At 40.2% G+C, this 22,384-nt stretch overlaps 1 protein-coding gene across 2 annotated transcripts; it reads right to left on the minus strand.

Moving 5' to 3' along the window:
- Positions 11,667 to 13,783, minus strand: LOC109843776 (protein PLASTID MOVEMENT IMPAIRED 2). Of its 2 annotated transcripts, none has more exons than XM_020412735.1 (2): positions 13,444 to 13,783; positions 11,667 to 13,385 (listed from the first exon to the last, which is right to left on the minus strand). In XM_020412735.1, the coding sequence occupies exons 1-2, from the start codon at positions 13,525 to 13,527 to the stop codon at positions 11,772 to 11,774; spliced, it is 1,698 nt and encodes a 565-aa protein (XP_020268324.1). In that variant the 5' UTR covers positions 13,528 to 13,783; the 3' UTR covers positions 11,667 to 11,771. The 2 variants fall into 2 exon arrangements, with proteins under 2 accessions (XP_020268324.1, XP_020268325.1); XM_020412736.1 differs by having other exon boundaries at positions 11,667 to 13,358; positions 13,444 to 13,781.

Below are 22,384 nucleotides of genomic sequence, written 5' to 3' on the forward strand. Positions count from 1 at the left end.
AAAAGATGCATTATTCTCTCCGAAATCTAATAGAAACCTCATAAGTTTCAAGGATATTCGTTTAAACGGATATCACTTAGAAACCAATGATATAAATGAGGATGAGTATTTGTATGTAACTCGTCAAAAAGATGGTTCAAAAACTATCTTAGAACGATTCAAGGGACTCCCGTCGGGTCTCTATAATACATATATTCAACCAGTAGAAGCTAACATGATTGTGCACCAGAAGTGCCATTCTTCGACGAAATTTAAACTTTGGCATAACAGACTGGGTCACCCAGGATCAGCAATGATGCACCGCATCATGAGCCAATCAAGTGGACACAACCTGAAGAACCTGAAGATTCTTCAGAAGGGTGATTACTCATGTCTATCTTGTTTCCAAGGTAAACTGATCACGAGACCTTCCCTTCTGAAAGTGGGATTAGAGTCTCCTAGCTTCTTGGAGAGAATACATGGCGATATTTGTGGGCCTATTCACCCCGCAAGTGGACCATTTAGGTACTTTATGGTACTTATAGATGCATCAACCAAGTGGTCTTACGTGTGCCTTTTGTCCACCCGCAACTTAGCTTTTTCAAAGCTATTGGCACAAATTATTAAGTTGCGGGCTCATTTCCCCGATAATCAAATCAAGAAATTACGTCTTGATAATGCGGGAGAATTCACTTCACAAGTCTTTCAAGACTATTGCCTAGCAACTGGCATCGAAGTTGAACATCCTGTAGCACATGTTCACACCCAGAACGGGTTAGCAGAATCTCTAATTAAGAGATTGCAATGGATTGCTCGTCCATTGTTGATGCAATCACAGTTGCCTGTTGAGGCTTGGGGTCATGCAATATTGCATGCAGCATCACTTATCAGCATTTAAGGCACGTCTTGATGATTGTGAATTTGTTGAGGATTCATTTCCTAAACTTGGCACACAGTCCAGGAAGCCTGACGCTTCTAAGACCATTTCTTGGAACACCAAGACTTTGTCTCATTATGATCCGCGTACTAGTCAATGTGAAGATGAGATCCTGAAGATTCTTCATCTTCATAATACAGTACATTTACTTCCGGATAAATTCACTGATAACCAGAAAATTATCAGATCACACGTCCTTGCTGTCAACACGCCAGCTAGGATTGACATCCCCAAAGATGGATGCAATCCGCCGGCAGCAGAAACGGTTGTACCTCAATTGAAAAGAGGACGCCCACCAGGTTTGAAGGACAAAGTCCCTCGTAAAAGAAAAAATCCTAGAGAAATAAAGATGAACCCAACACAGGATACTGAGCTCAGACCAGCTTCCTCTCCCCTCCTAGATTCCCCTGAAGAGGAACAAATAGGAGAAACATCATTAAATTTTGTACGTACTGAGGAGGTACTGGACAGAAAAAACACAGTCGTCGACGATGACTTTGCGTTCGATATTGTCGTTCACGTCACTGAATACGACGATGACATCGAACCACGATCTCTAGCGGAATGTAAACGCAGAGACGATTGGCCAAAGTGGAACGAGGCAATAGGAGTAGAGCTGGACTCACTCTTGAAACGCGAAGTCTTTGGACCATTAGTCCAAACACCTGAAGGTGTAAAACCTGTGGGATATAAGTGGGTCTTCATCAGAAAAAGAAATGAACACAACGAGGTTGTGCGCTACAAAGCACGGCTTGTAGCACAAGGTTTTTCCCAAAGACCGGGAATAGACTATGAAAAAACATATTCTCCGGTTATGGATGGGAATACATTCCGATTCCTAATAAGCCTCTCATCTCTGGAAGGCCTAGAAATGCAGCTCATGGACGGTGTGACTGCATATCTATATGGCAATATAGATAAAGATATCTATATGAAACTCCCTGAAGGATATAAAATTCCACCAGAGATAGCAGATAGACCTCGGGACGTCTATTCTGTTAGGCTTCAAAGATCATTATATGGTCTTAAGCAATCGGGGAAAATGTGGTATAACAGACTAAGTGAGTTCCTTGCTACGCAAGGATTCACAAATGATAAAGTCTGCCCGTGTGCGTCTAAAATTGCCTATGAGATCCCGCATGAAACTCGAAGCAATGAATAGGCGAGTCAAGAAAATTCGCTAATCAGTCAGCGCACGTTAAATCATCTCGTGCGCGTCGGTCAGCTCGTGCGCGTCTGTCAACACGCGCACGCCGATCAGTCAACACGCATCGATCAGCACGCGTATATTAACCAACGCGCGTTCGACGATCGGTCTCGCGACGAAGCATACAAATCAACAAATCTATCGAATACGCGACAAGAACAAGTCCCGAAAGAAAGAAACCAAAAAAGGGAGAAAGTCGGCGAACCCGCGCTAAGCGCAGGACGGAATGATCCGACCCGCGCAAGCGCGGGACGGATCAATCCGACCCGCGCAAGCGCGGGTCGGATCAATCCGACCCACTACTATATCTGGCTAACTGTACGCGTCCCGATATAGCGTTTTCAGTTAACCTACTAGCCAGATACAGTGCAGCGCCCACAAAACGCCACTGGAATGGAGTTAAGCATCTTCTGCGCTACCTCCAAGGGTCTATAGACCTGGGATTATATTTCCCGAAGGGTGGGTCTCCCACCTTAATTGGTTATTCAGATGCAGGTTACAGGTCTGATCCCCACACCGAGAAATCACAAACCGGATTTGTGTTTACATTCGGTGGTACGGCCATCTCCTGGAGGTCTGTCAAGCAAACCACTGTAGCAATCTCATCCAACCATTCCGAACTCCTCGCGATCCATGAAACCAGCAAAGAATGTGTTTGGCTTCGTTCTGTCATTCAGCACATCTTAGTGTCTACCGGCCTGAAGACTGGTGACCTTGAGCCAACTACTATATTTGAAGACAATGCAGCCTGCGTTGCTCAACTTCAGTCTGGCTTCATCAAGGGTGACAAGACGAAGCACATATCTCCCAAGTTTTTCTGGACGCACGATCTTCAAGAGGAGGAGCAAGTTAAAGTACAGCAGATCCAATCATGTAATAATTTAGCTGACTTGTTCACTAAGGCTCTGCCTAGATGTACTTTTGTAAAACTTGTAAAAGGAATAGGGATGAGACATCTGAAAGACCTACAAGCCTGAAGCTTGTATGGTTCAGGGGGAGTAACCTATGGGTTGTACTCTTTTTCCTTAGGCTGATGGTTTTTTCCCACTGGGTTTTCCACAGCTAAGGTTTTAACGAGGCAAACAAGTTTACTCTGGATCCAGAAGTATCCACCCCATTAGCTTTACGAACCCTGAAGTGTTCATAAGCTAAACCCAAGGTAATGGATGGATAAGGGGGAGTATTATGAGATGAGGGAGGCCTTTGGCCTCCCCCTCATTATCCCTCCATTCACACCCCATTATGGTGATGTAACACCCCATTAAGTGAGGGTGACTCTTGGGTACTCAACCTATTCACATTGACTATCTATAAATATACATCATAGGCCTTTGGCCTATGTAAGAGTTTCAAACACCAAAGAAATTATTGATAAAATTATTTTTTGAATTTTTTTTAAGAGAAGAAACAAGAGTGACCCAAAGCTCCAGTTATTGACCACACCACTGATGGCGGGCCCTGAAATTTTTTAAACTTCTTTTATCCTTAGATAAAGAGAAAAATATTTGTTGATAAATGGATATTCTGAGAGTAAAAGAATCAAAATACTTTCACTCAGGGGTCTTTCAACAATTTGGATGCTAGTACGGGATGCCTATAACAATAATGGAACTGCAAAAGGTCTATCTGTAATTAGGCGATAATAAAAGATGTCTATCTACAATTCATATTTTTTTAATAGTGAAGTACTATTTTAAAATAGTTCAGACCCACCTTTTTAGCTCATGTTTGTTTTCTTATCCATACTATTTTTAACAAGGGGTTCATTAATTTAAAAAAACGGGGACTAATAATCTAATATAAACCCACTCCACCCTCACCTTTACAATCCGGGTATTAGCCATATATTTAGGGGGAATAAGATTTTGTTGACGAAAACACCCATATCCTCTTTAATTCCTTCGATCTTTTTTTTTTTTTTTTTCCTCCCATTCAGTTCTCTCCAAAACTTACACAAATCTACAGAGCTTCATTAGATGATGACGTTTTTGCTTTGACTAGGGTCGAATGAGACAAAATCATACTGTCCGATAGAGATGAATTTAGGAGCAAACTGATCGATATGGTCGGTTGACTACGTCTTTTGTGTCTCCCACCGCACAAAGCATTCGATAACTTTCAAAATCTCATTAAAACAGCAATTTTTTTTTTTTTTTTTTTTGTTATTTTTTGAGTGGGGGAATGAATCAAGGCAATGTTAAGCACCTGAAAAGTACTATTGCCAAAGCGTATCCGTAAGAAGCGATCGGCTGTTCATGATGACGAACTTCCAGAAGTCACAATTAACATGGCTGATAAGGGAAAGTCGATTCGACCTTCTAGTTCTGACCCTCTCGTATCGCATCGTCTGACTCGGCTACGCGTAGGGACCACCAGACGTAGGGACTACCAGAGAATGCGGAGAGGTTTATCATCGGATGATGAAGCATCAGATGCTAACTCGGCAATCGCTTCTGATAATACGGTATCCAGTCCGGGACAATCTCGCGAAGTGTTCATGATCAACACCGAGCAGATCGCCAAAATTCTCGAGGATGCTCTAACCAAGCAGAAAGAGGCATTCAAGTTCGAAATGGAAACGGCTATGCGGCGGATGAGGGAAGAACATGACCAACAAATCCGAGCTTTGTCGAATCAAATTGGTGAATCCAGCCGTCGCAACACTGCTAACCAAGCAAATAGCGATTCAGATGTAGATGAACGTCTCAATCCTGATAACCCTCCCGTTGACCAAAACACTGGGGGTGACTCCACTAAAGATAACAACGCTGGGGGTGGTTCCACCGAAGATGACAATGCCGAGGGTGGCCGTGTTATTCCTCTTTCGAATCGTCCGAGGCCCGACACGAGTGAGGATGAGAAAATGAAAGATCTCGAGAGCAAAATCAACGCTCTAATGTCTGTTCGAGAGGTGAAAAGGACCGGCATTCCATGTCCCTATCCAAGAGAATGGGATTCGATCCCGTATCCGGCGAAGTTCAACCTGATTAACTTCACGCCGTTTGACGGGAATGGTTCGCCCACACAACATCTGATCTACTTCAAATCCCACTTGGGTATGATCTCCGGTAATGAAGCCTTGATGGTTCGGTCATTCGTTGGCACCCTTCGCGGGCCGGCCTTCGATTGGTACCGCCGTCTCAAGCCCGGAAGTATTAACAGCTGGGACGATATGGAGAACTCATTCATTGGTAACTTTTTTGATGACGACGACGGGGTATCCATCAGGACACTTTTCGATGAGAAACAAGAAGATGACGAGACAGTCGACGACTTCGTCAAGCGCTTTCGGAATAAAGCAATGAATTGCCGAGATCCGATCACGGAGGACTTCATCCTCCAGACTTGTCATAACAACCTATCTATTGAGATATTAGAAGTTATGGGAGTCGCACCGTCCAACACTTGGAAAGAGTTGAAGACGCGCGGAGAGCAAGCCGAACGCTTCCTCCGAAGGAAGAAGGCCGAGAGGAGCCAACCGACGGCTAACCCGCCAAACTCGAACTTCACCTCCCGTGGTAAGGGGAAGGTACCTGCAGCAGTTGTTGACATTAACCAGACGTAATAATAACAACCCTGAAAACAGCAAAAGACTTCGGATCCAAGACTCCAAAAAGGGTACTCCTTCAAGGACGAAGATGTTCCAGCCATTTTCGAGTCCCTCTTTGAAAATAACAAGATCAAGCTACCACCTATCCCAGATCAGGAGGAAGCTGATAATACTGCGGATCCGAGGTACTGTGCGTATCATAGGAGGATCCTTCATCCTACCAAGGCTTGCTTCGCTCTTAAGAATAGCATCCAAACCTTGGTTGAAGCCGGCGTCATAACGCTAGGATAAGCCAAATAAGAACGGCAATACTCCGAAGAGTATACGAGTATAAACTGCTTCTCAATACTCCGAAGAGTATACGAGTATAAACTGCTTCTCAACACTCCGAAGAGTATACGAGTATAAACTGCTTCTCAACACTCCGACAAGTATAAGAGTATAAACTGCTTCTTACTCCTCCAATCGGTATATGAGGTTAAACTGCTCCCTGATACTCCAATAGGTATATGAGTCTAAACTGTTTCCTACCGTTGATGGGAAGTTCCTGGAGAATGTTACGCTAATATTCTTAAGGATAACCCAGACATGTAACGGAGTACAAAGTCAGACCCAGTTCCAAGAAAGAAGCTGGGGGTAGATGATTCATGTAATGGGAAGTTCCCAGAAGAACGCTATATGTAATTTTCTTAGGGATAACCCGATAATTACGAACAAGGTGATAAACACTAAACCCCCACTATGATTTGTACTCCCACTCTCACTGTCTACCTGGTCAAACCTTCCTATAGTTAGGACCACAACCAAAGTCCCCTCTCGATTCCTTCCATGAACGAGAGGTCCACTTTCAAATTGAACGATCAAGCCTGTAAAAGGTAAGATCATTTCAAACCTCCCACTTTCACTGCTTCCTTGGTCAAACCTATAAAAGTTAGGGCCACAACCAGATTCTCCTCTCGATTCCTTTCATGAACGAGAGGTCCACTTTCAATTGAGCAATCAAACCTATAAAAGTTAGGATTGTCTCCAACTTTACTTAGTCAAACCTGCAGATAGTTAGGACTAAGATTGAGTTATCCTTTTCGATAAACGAAAGACTTCCATCTTTTCCTTTTTCCACCAAACCTATAAAAGTTAGGGTCGAAATTGGGCTTTCTCCTCAATAAATGAGGGACTCTTTTTGGATCGAATGACCAATCCTATAAAAGTTAGGGTCGTTTGAATCTTTCCGATTCTCAGAGTGGAGATCCCACTCTTAGTTTCATCATTTCGGATTCTGAGGGTGGAGATCCCACCTTGAGTTTCCTTTCCAACCGGAGATAGAATATAAAATTCTTCCTCTTCAGTGTCGGAAGATAGAATATAAAATTCTTCCTCTTCCATTTTCCAGTCTGTCTTTACCCTAAAAAAAACACAATTCCCAACTTCCAATCCGTGCACTTTGTGCACGGGGAATTTTATCTCAACTCCTAAATAGAGATAAGCCTACGCCTAACACGCGTTGCCGGTTTAGTCTTTCACCGATTGAAAAAGACACCAGAATCCAGTCTGGGGGACTTTCATCCCGAATCCTAAGTAGGGATGAGTCAACGCCTAATACGCGTTGCCGGATGCCATATTCCCGTAAGAAATGGCGAAGTCTTGAAAAGGACAAAAGTCCACATATTCGACGTTGTGGCAGGTCGTTATTCATAACGCCAAAATCCGTGCTTCACACGCGCGGGGAATTTTATCCCGAACCCTAAGTAGGGATAAGTCAACGCCTAACACGCGTTGCCGGTTAGTCTTTTGCCGTGAAAAGGACAAAAGTCCACATATTCGACGTTGTGGCAGGTCGTTATTCATAACGCCAAAATCCGTGCTTCACACGCGCGAGGAATTTTATCCCGAATCCTCTAACACACGTTGCCGGGTAGCCTATTCCCGTAACAATGGCGAAGTCTACGTATTCAATATCGTAGCATCAAGTCTAAGGGAGTTCATTCCTTTTAGCACAACGTCACGTGCGGAACGGACTTAAACAATCCGCATGCAAGCCCGATTCAAACGGTAAATCGGTAAAGGCACGCCAAATCCGTTGAAGGCTGAGGGTTTGCCAAAAACCTTAAAGTCTACGTCTGATACACGTCGCTGTTTAGTCTTTTCACAGGAGAAAGACGAAGTCTACGTATTCAATATCGTAGCACTAAAAGAGTTAACTCTTTTAGCATAACGTTACATGCGGAACGGACTTAAACAATCCGCATGCTAGCCCGACTCAAACGGTAGTCGGTAAAGGCTTATCAAACCCGTTGATGGCTGAGAATTTGCCAAAAATTCTATAAATGCGAGTCATTGACGTATCAGCTTCATTAGTTGGTCTCATGACTTGAACATCCAACAAACTTCAGGATAAGATCCACACGTGCAGATGAATCAGCTTTAATAGTTGGTCCTGCAGCCCAACATTCGGGACCGTCACGCTCCAATGCCTTAAGAGCTTAAACTGTGTAGACTCCAGCAAACGTACGAGTATAAACTGTGTTAACGCCGGTCAACGCGTTACAGTAAAGATCGATGCCGGTCAACGCATCAGCAATTTCGCCAAAATAAGGCAAAAGATGACTCCAAGGATTTCAGTTACAATCAGATATGAATTCCCGACGGAGAGGATTAGTTCAAAGTCAACTCAATGGCACGAGCTAAGTTCAGAAACTTACACACCAATCTCAGTTCAAGATTTCGACAACGGTCAGACGATAAACGCAGCGCCGGAAGAACTTCACCTATTCGACAAAACAATGAATAGATTGAAGACTGAAGAAGTTAAGAATTGAGATAGTTCAAGGTCACTCTACGAAATTGAGGAGATGGCCTATCTTATCCAAAGCATTCCAGACTCCTCAATAAAAGAATGAGTCTGGAATACTTTGGAGGGGGTATCTGTAGGCGTCTAAAAATGCCTATAGGTGTCCGTACACAGCTCGAAGCAATGAATAGGCGAGTCAAGAAAATTCGCTAATCAGTCAGCGCACGTTAAATCATCTCGTCGCGTCGGTCAGCTCGTGCGCGTCTGTCAACACCGCGCACGCGATCAGTCAACATGCATGATCAGCACGCGTACATTAACCAACGCGCGTTCAACGATTGGTCTCGCGACGGAGCATACAAATCAACAAATCTATCGAATACGCGACAAGAACAAGTCCCGAAAGAAAGAAACCAAAAAAGGGAGAAAGTCGGCGAACCCGCGCTAAGCGCAGGACGGAATGATCCGACCCGCGCAAGCGCAGGTCGGATCAATCCGACCCACGCATGTGCGGGTCGGATTAATCCGACCCGCACAAGCGCGGGTCGGATGATTCCGACCCGCACAAGGGCGGGTCGGATTATTCCGACCCGCGCAAGTGCGGGTCGGATTAATCCAATCCGACCCGCACAAGCGCGGGTCGGATGATTCCGACCCGCGCAAGTGCGGGTCGGATTATTCCGACACGCGCAAGTGCGGGTCGGATTATTCCGACCCGCGCGAGCGCGGGTCAGATCGTTCCGCCGCGCAGTCTAATGTTTCAAAACACGTTTTGACGGTTTTAAATTGGTTTTTGCAGGGTTTATCGGTTCCAGGGGTTCTTAACTGACTTGAGATCATCCCCAAACGTGGTTAGGCTGCTGTTGACTGAAGATAGAGCCAAATCACTTATTCTCATCCAAATAACCGCATTCGAGGCCTATAAATATGAGCCAAAGGCCTCCATTTTCTGGATCTGGAATTTTATCAAGAGGACGAGGTGCTGCTGGATTGGAGAGTGAAGGAGCACGAAATTTCAGCACGAAACTCTGCCGAATTTTCCATCAACCGGATCCAGATCTAAGGCGGTCCACGGATAAACCCCGGCACAGGCAAAGATCCCACGCAAGCAGAAGACCGATAAATGATCTCTGCGTTTGTTTTGACGAGAGTTGTAACTTTTGTTTTCATTGTGTAAAGATCTTATAAAAAAGATTATCTTTTTTTGTTTTCATTGTAACGACTAAAGTTGTAATGAATACCACAATGAATACAACAATTTTCGACGCAAACACTACGCAAGGATTCACAAATGATAAAGTCTACCCGTGTATCTTTATAAAAAGATCGGGAACATGATTCATTATAGTCGCTGTCTATGTCGACGACTTAAATCTCATTGGATCTCCTGCAGAGATAGCTGGGATATCTGAAAGCCTTAAGAATACTTTTGAAATGAAAGACCTAGGCAAAACAAAGTATTGTCTTGGCTTACAGATCGAACACCTTAAGGGTGGTATCCTGTTACACCAATCCATATATACACGGAAATTACTTAAAAATTTCCGAATGGATAAATGTCATCCTCTTAGTACACCAATGGTTGTTCGATCATTGGATGTAAAGAACGACCCCTTCCGTCCGCTGGAAGAGGGGGAGGAAATGCTAGGTCCTGAAGTACCTTACCTCAGTGCCATTGGAGCACTATTATATCTGGCTAACTGTACGCGTCCCGATATAGCGTTTTCAGTTAACCTACTAGCCAGATACAGTGCAGCGCCCACAAAGCGCCACTGGAATGGAGTTAAGCATCTTCTGCGCTACCTCCAAGGGTCTATAGACCTGGGATTATATTTCCCGAAGGGTGGGTCTCCCACCTTAATTGGTTATTCAGATGCAGGTTAAAGGTCTGATCCCCACACCGAGAAATCACAAACCGGATTTGTGTTTTATTCGGTGGTACGGCCATCTCCTGGAGGTCTGTCAAGCAAACCACTGTAGCAATCTCATCCAACCATTCCGAACTCCTCGCGATCCATGAAACCAGCAAAGAATGTGTTTGGCTTCGTTCTGTCATTCAACACATCTTAGTGTCTACCGGCCTGAAGACTGGTGACCTTGAGCCAACTACTATATTTGAAGACAATGCAGCCTGCGTTGCTCAACTTTAGTCTGGCTTCATCAATGGTGACAAGACGAAGCACATATCTCCCAAGTTTTTCTGGACGCACGATCTTCAAGAGGAGGAGCAAGTTAAAGTACAGCAGATCCAATCATGTAATAATTTAGCTGACTTGTTCACTAAGGCTCTGCCTAGATGTACTTTTGTAAAACTTGTAAAAGGAATAGGGATGAGACATCTGAAAGACCTACAAGCCTGAAGCTTGTATGGTTCAGGAGGAGTAACCTATGGGTTGTACTCTTTTTCCTTAGGCTGATGGTTTTTTCCCACTGGGTTTTCCACAGCTAAGGTTTTAACGAGGCAAACAAGTTTACTCTGGATCCAGAAGTATCCACCCCATTAGCTTTACGAACCCTGAAGTGTTCATAAGCTAAACCCAATGTAATGGATGGATAAAGGGGAGTATTATGAGATGAGGGAGGCCTTTGGCCTCCCCCTCATTATCCCTCCATTCACACCCCATTATGGTGGTGTAACACCCCACTAAGTGGGGGTGACTCTTGGGTACTCAACCTATTCACATTGACTAGTATAAATATATATCATAGGCCTTTGGCCTATGGATGGGTTTCAAACAATGGATACTTTTTAAATAAATTTTTATTATTTTTGAGTACGTGCATGCACGTGCATTTTTTAATAGAAATACTATTATTACACATTAAATGATAATACATAAGTACCAGTGAGAACCAAGAATTGTTTAGATAAAAATTTAATATTACTTACGAGTGTATTTGCACGTGCCAGTATAGACTAGTAATAGGAATATGAATTAACATTGAAATCTGCTGGAATTTTCAAGTCACAATAAAAGAATTTTAAAAATTAACTGCAATTTGCATATAAACTCCTCAAACCGGTATTCATGATACCAAATCTTAAAAATAATAAACACTTTGACGTTAAACATATATACTATGTTCATCACGAATATACTATTCATATACATTTAAAAGAATGCTGATAATAAATGGTTCCCTTATTTGAGATATCTATTTGCGCTCCTAATTTGGTTAGAAATAACAAGACTTATCAGTGCCATTGCTCCAAAAACACGAATGTCGTTCTTATATATCAACAGTGATACATCTAATATCTACACACTTGATGCTGCATCGGATGCGGAAAATTCTTTCTTCTACAATTTCACTTCTGATTTCTGCCTTTTCTAAGAAACTTAACTAAATTAGGCATCACTGCCCTCCTCTTGATTGAAAAGGATGGAGATCGAGAACTTTGTCTAGCGACTCCCATCGACACTGACGACCTCCTCATCATTGTCTTTCTCACTGATCCAATCGACATTCTGTTCTCTCTCATCGATCTTTTTGGTGTTGCAGGTTGAATTTCGCACAACTCGGTTTCTTCTGAGATTTTAATCTCTTTGAGTTCTTTTTCTACCAGTTCAGTTCTTGAAACCATCTCTTTTTCCTCTGCTTTCAGTGCTTCAATCCAAGCCTGCGCTGCTTCTACTTTCTTATCTGCAACCGTTTGGGCCACTTCTGCACTTTTGATCAAGTATTCATACTCACTTTTAGAGATTGTAATGGTAGAGTGTTGCCCAAATGAGAAAACTCTGTTTCTCATTGTTCTTTCTGCAACAACTCTCAATTCCTTGAGCGCAGTTGCTTCTGATTCTTTACTCCCTTCAAGCTCCGTCATCGCAGTTAGTACTTTTTTCTCTGTTGATAAGATTTTTTCCTGACTAAGCTCGATGTTTTGTTTAGTTCTTGTTGTTTCTTCAGTGATATTTTCTCTATCTCTCTTTGCTTTCTCAATTTCTGCTCGTAGTTTGTGGAGGGCCTCTGACAGGTTTGAGACTATAGCTCTAGATCTCTCTTCGGCCATTGATGCAGATTCTAGCTTCGACTTAGCATTCATAAGCCTCGAATTGAGCTGCTGAATGCTCGAATCTGCTTTTCTTTCTTGTTTCTTTAACTGCTTGGTTTCCTTCACAATAAGCATCAATTCTTTTCTGATAACATCCATTGAGCTCATATACCGGAACCCTTCTTCTTCAATACTTGATAAGTTGTTCTTGGCTGATCTGAGCTCAGATTCTGCTTCAGACTCTTTCACGAGGTTTTCCTTCTGAAAATTTCTCTCCATTGCTCTCACCTGCTCCATTTCATTTTGTAACACGTTTAAATCTGAATTGGTAACTGCAAGCTTTGTCTCCAGAACTTTAGCCTCGTCTATTTCTTTCTGCTTTGAGCTTATCTTCTCTTTATTTGCTTTTATTTTTTTAGAGAATCGAGCAGCCTGATCTTTTCTCTGAGCTTCTAGTTCTCTGCACTCTCTTTCTGCTTCAATCCTCGCGAGCTCAACAAGCACATGCTCTTCATTCAGTTCCTCTACCTCTCCCCTTAACTCTTCTGCAGAGATTGTGTAGGATTTCACTCTAGAATTTGAGGACTCAATCAGCTTCTCAGCTTTAAGTTTTGATCCCACAGCAGTGTCCATATCAAACTTCAACTTACTAAGCTTTTGCTTCATGGCACTCAATTCTCGTACCAATTCAGAGTTTTTCTGTTCGTCTTTATTTCTGTTTCTTGCTTCGGCGTTTGTCAACTTCTCAACGCCGAAATAAAGTTCTCTTGCTGTGCCCTTTGCCTTCAAGAGTTCTATCTCTGCTTGATCCTTCTCTTTTTCTGCGGATTTCTTGGTTTCCTTTAGCCTGTCCATGTTTAATTTGCCTTTCAGTAATTCTCCAGATTTAGTCAGAAAATCGTCCTGCGATATCGATAACGTACTCATTACCTGTAACAAAATACATTATGTAACAAAAACCAAAAGCAAACGAAAAATGTGCTCGTACCTTGTCTACTCCATTGAACTTCTGGCCATGGAGGCTAATCGCTGCTTTCACTGAACCAATTCCTTGCTCTCTCTCTCTCTCCATTCAACTGCAAATTTTTCATACATTGACTCTCCTTATAAGGGAAGTAAAGCATGAGTATAAAAGGGGGGAATCATCAAAATGCTGAAAGCGGTTTCCTTTGGCTTGTCAGTCGGAGATGTTGTGAATTGGGGAAAAGGCTATCTGCTTCTGCTTTGTTGCATGGTTGCACGACCACACAAAAACTTTGTGGCATTGCAGGCAGTCATTTCGGTACTACTCCCCTTGAGGTCATCGATCAGATATTTATATACCTTGTTTTAGTTTTTTTTTTGTTTTCATCTAGAATGCTCGCCGGTTATGGAGATGTACTAGGGTTAATTTGTTTAGACCCAAATGACTCAAAATGACTAATCTTTGTTGGATCATGAGTCCAAGCATCTTTAACCATCTATTCGTCTTATTTTTTTATCCGATGTGGGACTAAATCCCACTCAATGCATTTTTTTCAAACCGAATTGCATACAACTGACTGAATGCGAGACAACTTCTTTATGAATCTCCACCTTGGCTCGGATCAAGTTGAGTCCAACTAGAGCCAAAAACAGAGGATTGGCTAATGGGGATAGCGTCTCAATCACTTCGCAAACAAATAGAGTCACCCTACAACTTGATCCAAGCTGGACCAGGTTATACCAGAGGGAGATATAAAGTAATGCCACGTGCACTCTACCTTGACTTATAATCCATGTAACAGAATCCTGAAGAGACCAGAGCATCCAACAAAGGCCAACCGGACCATGGGCTCTGATACCAATTTGTTAGGGTTTGAATGGTTCATTGGGAGATGGATTAGGCTAATTTACTTGGACCTAACTGGCTAAAAATGACTAATCCTTATTGGGTCACGAGTCCATGCATATTTAACCATCTATCCATCTTACTTTTTGTCCAATGTGGGACTGAATCTCACACCATGCCTTTTCCAAACCGAGTCTCACACAACTGAATAGACGCGAGACAATTTCCTTACAATTTGGAGTTCTTAAAGAGGACTAAATGAAAATGTGGTCAAATATGATTGCATTCGTTGTTTAAAATGATTTTGATTTGATGCATTTGAGCTCATGGAGACGATTGGATCGTCAAAAGCTTGAGTGCGGGTCAAAAAAGGATCTTGACTTGCACATGAAGAATAACCCGTATCTTTCTATTCGGAAGTCTTAGATATATAATATATGGAAAACGAATTTTTTTTTGAGATGGCTCCAACCAAACTCATCTAGGTTTGGTTTGTGACATTTAGGTTCACGAAATTCCATCAGATTGAGAGATGTTAGACTTTGTGCAAATTTTTTGTAAGTTTTAGTGATAATAGTAGAGTCAGTTTTTGTTAGGAAATAAATCCGACTTGATATCAAATTTGACATATCAGTTTCCTCAATTATGGGGAGTTTTTAGGGTAATTTTTAATACTTCCTATTTTTAGTAATTTCAATACTATTAGGAGTATACTTTGTTTTTCTTTTAAGCAAATGATTACACGCACTAGAGGTATTATTTTTAGTTAATAATATTTTCGCTTCCATAATTCTTTGTAGATTAGAATGTTATATATATTCATAATCAAGATATTTAATTCTAGCTTTTAAGATACAATGAACAAGTTAATGAAGTCTCTTGTATAATATGAACTACTATTTTTTTCAATATTATCTCATTTTCATTCTATATCTACATTTATATTCGCTTATATATTAATTTGTCTTTTATATGTATATAAGTACTACATCGGAGTCATATCGAGACGGTATGCACCCCTAGATGAGTGTATCTCAATTAGTCCTTTATTAAAATATAAAATATGAAAGGTTGAGTAGCATCCACAGTGATCCCTAACGAGTGGACGAGACGAATTCATGAGCAATGAAGATAAAGGATAAAGTCCCTAGTGATATTTTCTTTTTACCTCTCCAAAAGTGGGAAAATTTGTTAGGGATGCATTTAGATAGAAAAATGGATTAGATTGAGACTCGTAACTAACAGAGGAGCTGGCCAATGAGCGGACACGTTCCTGAAAGTTTGACCTTTGGATACAATTGGCATTGGGCACGTGAACGTGCAATCTGAAAATTTCAATCGAGTACACGAGTCTTAATTTTTTTTTTTTCTTTTATTCACTGAACCGAAAAAGTGTGCAAACTTCTTCAAATTTTATTGATGGAGATTCTGGTGAAATGTATTCCTTCTTTCCTAATTCTATCTGCACAAGGGAGCATTACATGCACATTAATAAACATTTCAAGCTGTTAAGTATTATAAGGTTAATCAATATTGGGTTTGATATACTTATTATTAGGAGGCCACACTATTTGTAACATATAATGCATGGGTGATCAGTAATCTAGTTCTTCAGGAAAACTAATGATTAAGATGCAACATGTTTTGACCATTCAACATGTTTCTGAGATATGCCTCGTTTAAGATTTTGAGAATATTTCTTCTTCATTTTTTCTAATAATTTTTATATTTTATCTATCAAAGTACAATTAAGTAAGGTCCTGATTCGTTATTTCTTAGAAACCATTGCAAAAAGCCAAAGAATACTTTGGATGGTATTCACATTTCCTTTTCTCCGTTCATTTCCGTCTCAAATTGTTGAAAACAGGTTTTCCCATTTTTTGGAGCCAAATTGACCTATTTACATCTCTAACTGTAGGTCTCACGTGTCCTCACTTTTCTTTATTTATTATTTATTATTTGTTTCAAAAAAAGGAAAAAAAAGAAAAGTGTTATAGAAAATTAATTGTCTACCGCTTCGGTGCTCCATAGAGATTAGTTGGAGCAATGATGACATATCCGTAAATAAATTCCTTAAAAATAAATCTCACAATTCTAGGTAGATAGATTTGACGGTTATGGGGTGTTCCACACCCAAAATTGTAATTTACTATGGGTAAAAAGGTTATTTTAGGAAATATAATTTATGGGAGAAACATAATTTATCATTAATTAGAATTATTTAATTAATTATTAAAACCGAAGCTTTTCTCCGCACTTTCCATTAGAAGAAACCGGTTAGACTCCAAAAAATCTCGTGAAGAGAAAGAGAACGCCATGAAAGGTACCTCTTATTTTTCCTTTTTTAAAAAATTTAATTATATAGTATGATGTAGTTGTTAAGCCCTTAAATTTCTCGTTCTTCAAATCAGTAATCATTTGTTTTTCTATATAAAGATTTTCTTTTGGAAATAGACTGCCTAGCATGAGGAGGGTTCAATTGGTTTCTAATTAACCTCATTCGTGAGATTGAGAAGTAAATTTGATTGAATGGAAGGGTTCAATTGGTTTCTAATTAACCTCATTCGTGAGATTGAGAAGTAAATTTGATTGAATGGAAAAAAATTACAAACCGTGCAGGACATGTATTTTCTATCAGTATGCAAAAATAAGAGAAGCTACAAGTAAGGAAATTCAACTGGTTCTTTTCTTTTTTTTTTTTTCCTTTTTTTTCTTTTGTGTGGGTGGAACTGAGACGTGAGATTGAGAAAGAGATTTTTGAAACACTAAAATACTATAAAACCCCGTAAATTTGAATATTTTATAATAAATAATGATAAATATGTTATATAGTGAAAAATAATATATTTTTATGTTTGGATATGATAAGAATTGATTTGAGATCAATTCAATATATATATATGAAAATATGAGTGCAAATGCACAAAACATGCACAAAAGCCAAAAGAGTGAAAATCTGGGAATAATGACTAGTTGAGAGGTTTTATATTTTACTCACTGATGTAGTTAGAATTTGGAAAAGTGTAAAAGACCAAAGTTGTAGGTCTCTTCTTTATCTTTCCAACAAGTCTTAGATAACCTCATTCTAAGATCGGATGAAAAAGTTACAATCAAAATACCAAAGAGGTATTTTCCTAGTTAGATCAGGTTTCCTAGTTCGGGTTGGTTTCGGGCATTTTCAGGCCCACACCCGTTTTTCTTCTATATATAATATATATTCACAAAATGTCAGTACTATTTCAGTATTTTAAAACCCTATCAGCCACCAAACCCCCCAAAACTGAAAGTAACCTAATGTCACTAGGAAAGAACCCTAGAGGGGGGGGAGGGGTGAATAGGGTTTATGCTAATTTAATCCGATTTTATGCCAATTTAAAACTTATTGACAAATATCCTAGCAAATATGATATGCAACAAGATATATGCAAGGATAATCAATCAACACAAGGATGAAATAAACATAAACAAGATAGTGGGCAATATAAACAACAAGCAATATACAAAAGCGATACAAGATATAAACACAAAAATAAATGCGCCAATGCAATCACAAACAAATGATATGTTCACAGAGTTCGGTCCGTATGACATACGTCTCCGCTCCTCACCTCGAGAAGATCTCCACTATCACGACACACCCGATTTGGAAGCCGGAACTTCTCTACACACTCGGTTTACTAGTTAACCGAAAACTCTACACACTCGGTAATCAAGTCAACCGACAACTCTCACAAATCCTCACAAAGTATATACACATGCTACAACCTCAAGTGTTGGTCCTCACGTATTGACTCCCTCAAGTGCTCGGAATTATCACCTCTCACTAGGCCACCGACGCCACTCCTCTCGGTATCGACTCCGTCCTCACCACACACTCCTCTCGGTGTACAAGTGCATTACAAAGTGAACTTCACAATTAGGCACACAACAAATGTGTGACGCCCCTGTTTTCACACTTGGCTGCAGTCCAAGGTGAACCCAGAGATGTCAAACCTGTCATGCACCTCCACTGTGCAACAACATGTTTCACCAATCACAGTAATATCCTCTAGTGGAAACCAATATAAATGAAGGTACAAAACAGGTAAATAAGGGAAATAAATACTATAGACATGATACGGAAAGATATATCTCATAAATAAAATCATGTCCCAAATAAACTAAACTGGAATACAACTGATATACATCTGGAGTCTAAAATAACATGATATGTCTCAACATGAATCGATTAGAAATCGTACTAAGGCATATTGCCTTAACAATATGAGTACAAACTCAAATGACTAAATGGAAACATAAGATCACTGTGGAGTCCATACTAGTAAAAATACGCGACGACGACTATGCAAGAACTCCGTCACCCTACGACTCTCCGATGCTCTGAGCCGCCTGAAATGAGAAATAAAATAAAAGAAAAAGAACAACAACAAGAGCATCAGAGCACTACAGTAAGTTCACCTCCATCCGCCCCCAGGGGAAGGGCTGCTAGATGATGAAGTGGAGGCTCTATCTATTAAGCATAGTCTACCTAGGTCATTTTCCCTATATCTAATGGAATTAATATTTAGAAACTTACAACTTGAGACGTAGTACGTCGAGCGAAATAATCCAAACAAGGAAACCCTCATGTATATACCGTATGTCTCAGGTAGTAAATAACTAAATATTAACCCTGAACTAAGCAATCAAAATATAATTGGAAAGTAAAGCATCATAATAGACATCAACATATGTATCTCGTGTACTCGTATAGCAAAGTATCTCAACAATGAGTAGAAACACTTTTGGCATCCGCCAAATACTCATGTAAATAGTTTATAATATTATCATTCTGAACTTCTTCCAACTCATCGCATCATCGCGCGGATCGACAAATAGGTATCATCGCATCATAGTGCGGATCGAAAAATAGGTATCATCGCATCATAGTGCGGATCGACAAATATGTATCATCGCATCATAGTACGGATCGATAAATATGTATCATCGCATCACCGTGCGGATCGACAAATAGGTATCATCGCAGTCTCATTTGCGGTGTACTAACTCACAAGTAAATAGATCTCAATTCGTCATAATCCCCGTGGGATACTCAAATGCGTATTTCGTCATATTCATGACTGTAAGTATAACATCAAGCGGCTCAAACTCCGCGATCGCGTCACAAACGGCGCAAATAAACTCCAGAAAATAAAACTAGGCCAAACTGTCCAGTGAATGATCAGGATTACCAACCCCAACTATCTGCTGTATTAACTAATTGTGAATAGTATCAGTACTTACTAATAGCAACAGTACTTTACGACTAGTATCCGTACTCATGAATAGTAACAGTACATATGAATAGTACCGTATGCATGAATAGTAACAGTATGTATAAATAGTACCCATACGTATGAATAGTGTCGTATGTATAAATAATAACAGTACGTATGAATAGTACCGCAGTATGCATGAATAGTAATAGCACTAGTGAATAGTGTCGTACGTATAAACAGTACGGTATTTATGAATAGTACCGTACATATGAATAGTAACGGTATTTATGAATAGTGGCGTACGTATGAATAGTACCATATGTATGAATAGTACCATACGTATAAAAAAATAGTAATAGTATTTCCAGCGATAGACATGTATGTATAGTTCTAGCTAGCAATATCATGTCTTTAGGAATTTGGTCTTATATTCTATTCATCAAATTTTATCAATATCAAGTCTTTTCTTCAATATCATGTATATTCATCAATTTTTATCAATATCATGTCTTTTCATCAATAATCATGTCTTTTCATCAATATCATGTATATTCATCAATATCATGTCTTTTCATCAATATCATGTATATTCATCAATATCATGTCTTTTCATCAATATCATGTATATTCATCAATATCATGTCTTTTCATCAATATCATGTATATTCATCAAGATCAAAATTTACTAGGGATGAGTTTGGAAAGAGATGAACTTGCCTTTATTGATCTCTAAAATTGGAATCCCTATCCATTCCTGTTTTTCGAATTGACAAAATCCCTTCCCTCTTTTCCTCTCTTTTCTTCCTCTCTGTTTCTCTCCCTCTCTCTCTCCCTCTCTCTCTCTTCTTTCTTTCTCTTTCTCTCTCTCTCTTCTTTCTTTCTCTTTCGTGAGTGTGCAGAGAGCTTCCTCCCCTCCCCTTTTTATATAAAAATAAAAATAAAAATAATAATATAAATGGTTGGTGGCACAGGATAGGGTTGGTGGCACAGGGTTAGGGAAAATAATTTATATAATAATATTATATTATTTAAAAATATGATTTCAGAGTTCATTTCCAGAAAGCAATGAAAATTTATCCACAGGACCGTCTCAACATTCTACGATCAATGGTGTAATCCTCATATTCATCTGATCAACAGAAAAATTATTAAAAATATAAATATGACAGATGCTAACGGACTTGATACCGTCTCAAAATAGTATTTCAGTCTCCGTTATCAAAACATAACGAGACTTTAACCACAGCACAGTCTCGGCATTATAAGATCAATGGCATAAATTTCATGCCCATCTGATCAATAGAAAAATTACTAAAAATAAAATAGTATCAGGTTTCAGTAGACTAGCGATACCGAGGCTGAAACTACGAATCGATCTCAAATCGATTCCAATCTGATCCATTCATCCCAGAATGATCACCAATCATAATAAAACTCATTTATTATCATTTATAATAATATTTTTAAAATTTTTGGGGTTTTACATTCTTCCCTCCTTAAAAGAATTTCGTCCTCGAAATTCCGCAATCGCATCTTAGAGATTAATAATATGAGAAAAGCACATTGAGGGAATAATCCAGACAAGGAAACCTTCACATACACATCTCATACGATTAATCTCCATATATGAAATATAACTATATCTACACTTAACAATTCAGAAAGCGAATACTCCCACTTAACCCCTAACTAAGCGGAACTAGTACGTCGGGCGAAAAATCCAAACAAGGAACCCCCCATATATATACCATGTGTTCCGAATGATTAGGAGGTAAGTGTTAATACCCTCATTCTAGCATTAAATATAAATATAACCATATAGATAATTATAAACACAAACAATTCATAATCAATCAATTTACCTGCTCAAACAGGTGTGGGTAGTCGCGATGCATTTCCTCTTCGCGCTCCCAAGAAGCCTCCTCAGCTCCTTTCCAGTTCCATTGAAATTTAACTAAAGGAATCACCTTATTTCTTAGTCTCTTGTCCTCTCTAGCAAGGATGCAAACTGGCACCTCAATAGTGGACAAATCTGTCTGAATCTCGATCTCAGGTGTATCGATCACCCTCTACTGCTCCTCGTCGCGTAGGTTCTTCTTAAGCATCGACACATGAAATACATCGTGCACACTTGACATCGATGCTGGAAGATCTAGTCTATATGAAACCGCTCCAACACGCTCGGTAATCCGGATTGGTCCAACATATCTCGGGGCAAGTTTTCCTCGTCTGCCGAATCGTTGAACGCCCTTCATTGGTGATACTTTCAACATAACAAAATCTCCACCCTGAAACTCCAAAGGTCGTCGTCTTTGATCTGTGTAGCTCTTCTGTCGACTCTGAGCGGCAAGAATATGCTCCCTAATCAATGCTACCTTCTCAGTAGTCTGCCTCACAAGTTCTGACCCAAGTAATAAGCTATCCTCCGGTTCGGCCCAACAAATTAGGGATCTATATGGTCTCCCGTACAATGCCTCATACGGAGCCATACCAATCGTCGCTTGATAACTGTTGTTATAAGCGAACTCGATCAAAGGTATGTGGTCCTCCCAGCTGCCCTGGAAGTCTAAAATGCAAGCCCGCAACATGTCCTCCAAGACTTGGTTTACTCTCTCCGTCTGTCCATCTGTCTGCGGGTGAAATACACTGCTGTATGATAATCTGCTGCCGAACGAATCCTGAAAGCTCCTCCAAAAATGCGAAGTGAAAACTGAGCCTCAATCGGACACGATCGTCTCTGGAACTCCGTCCAGTCGAACTATCTCCTGAATGAAGATCCTCGCATAAGTCTCGGCGATGTAGGTAATCCTCACTGGTATAAAATGTGCTGACTTCGTCAACCGATCAACTATCACCCAAAC

The sequence above is a fragment of the Asparagus officinalis genome, chromosome 5 (genome assembly GCF_001876935.1).
Source record: "Asparagus officinalis chromosome 5, Aspof.V1, whole genome shotgun sequence".
Classification (NCBI taxonomy): domain Eukaryota; kingdom Viridiplantae; phylum Streptophyta; class Magnoliopsida; order Asparagales; family Asparagaceae; genus Asparagus; species Asparagus officinalis.

What these genes read in the sequence shown, in the direction of transcription:
- LOC109843776 (XM_020412735.1), bottom strand. Translation starts at nt 13,527, where the DNA reads ATGGAGAGAGAGAGAGAGCAAGGAATTGGTTCAGTGAAAGCAGCGATT. An exon ending in AGTTCAATGGAGTAGACAAG is followed by an intron (nt 13,386 to 13,443) that starts GTACGAGCACAT and finishes ATTTTGTTACAG; the next exon opens with GTAATGAGTACGTTATCGAT.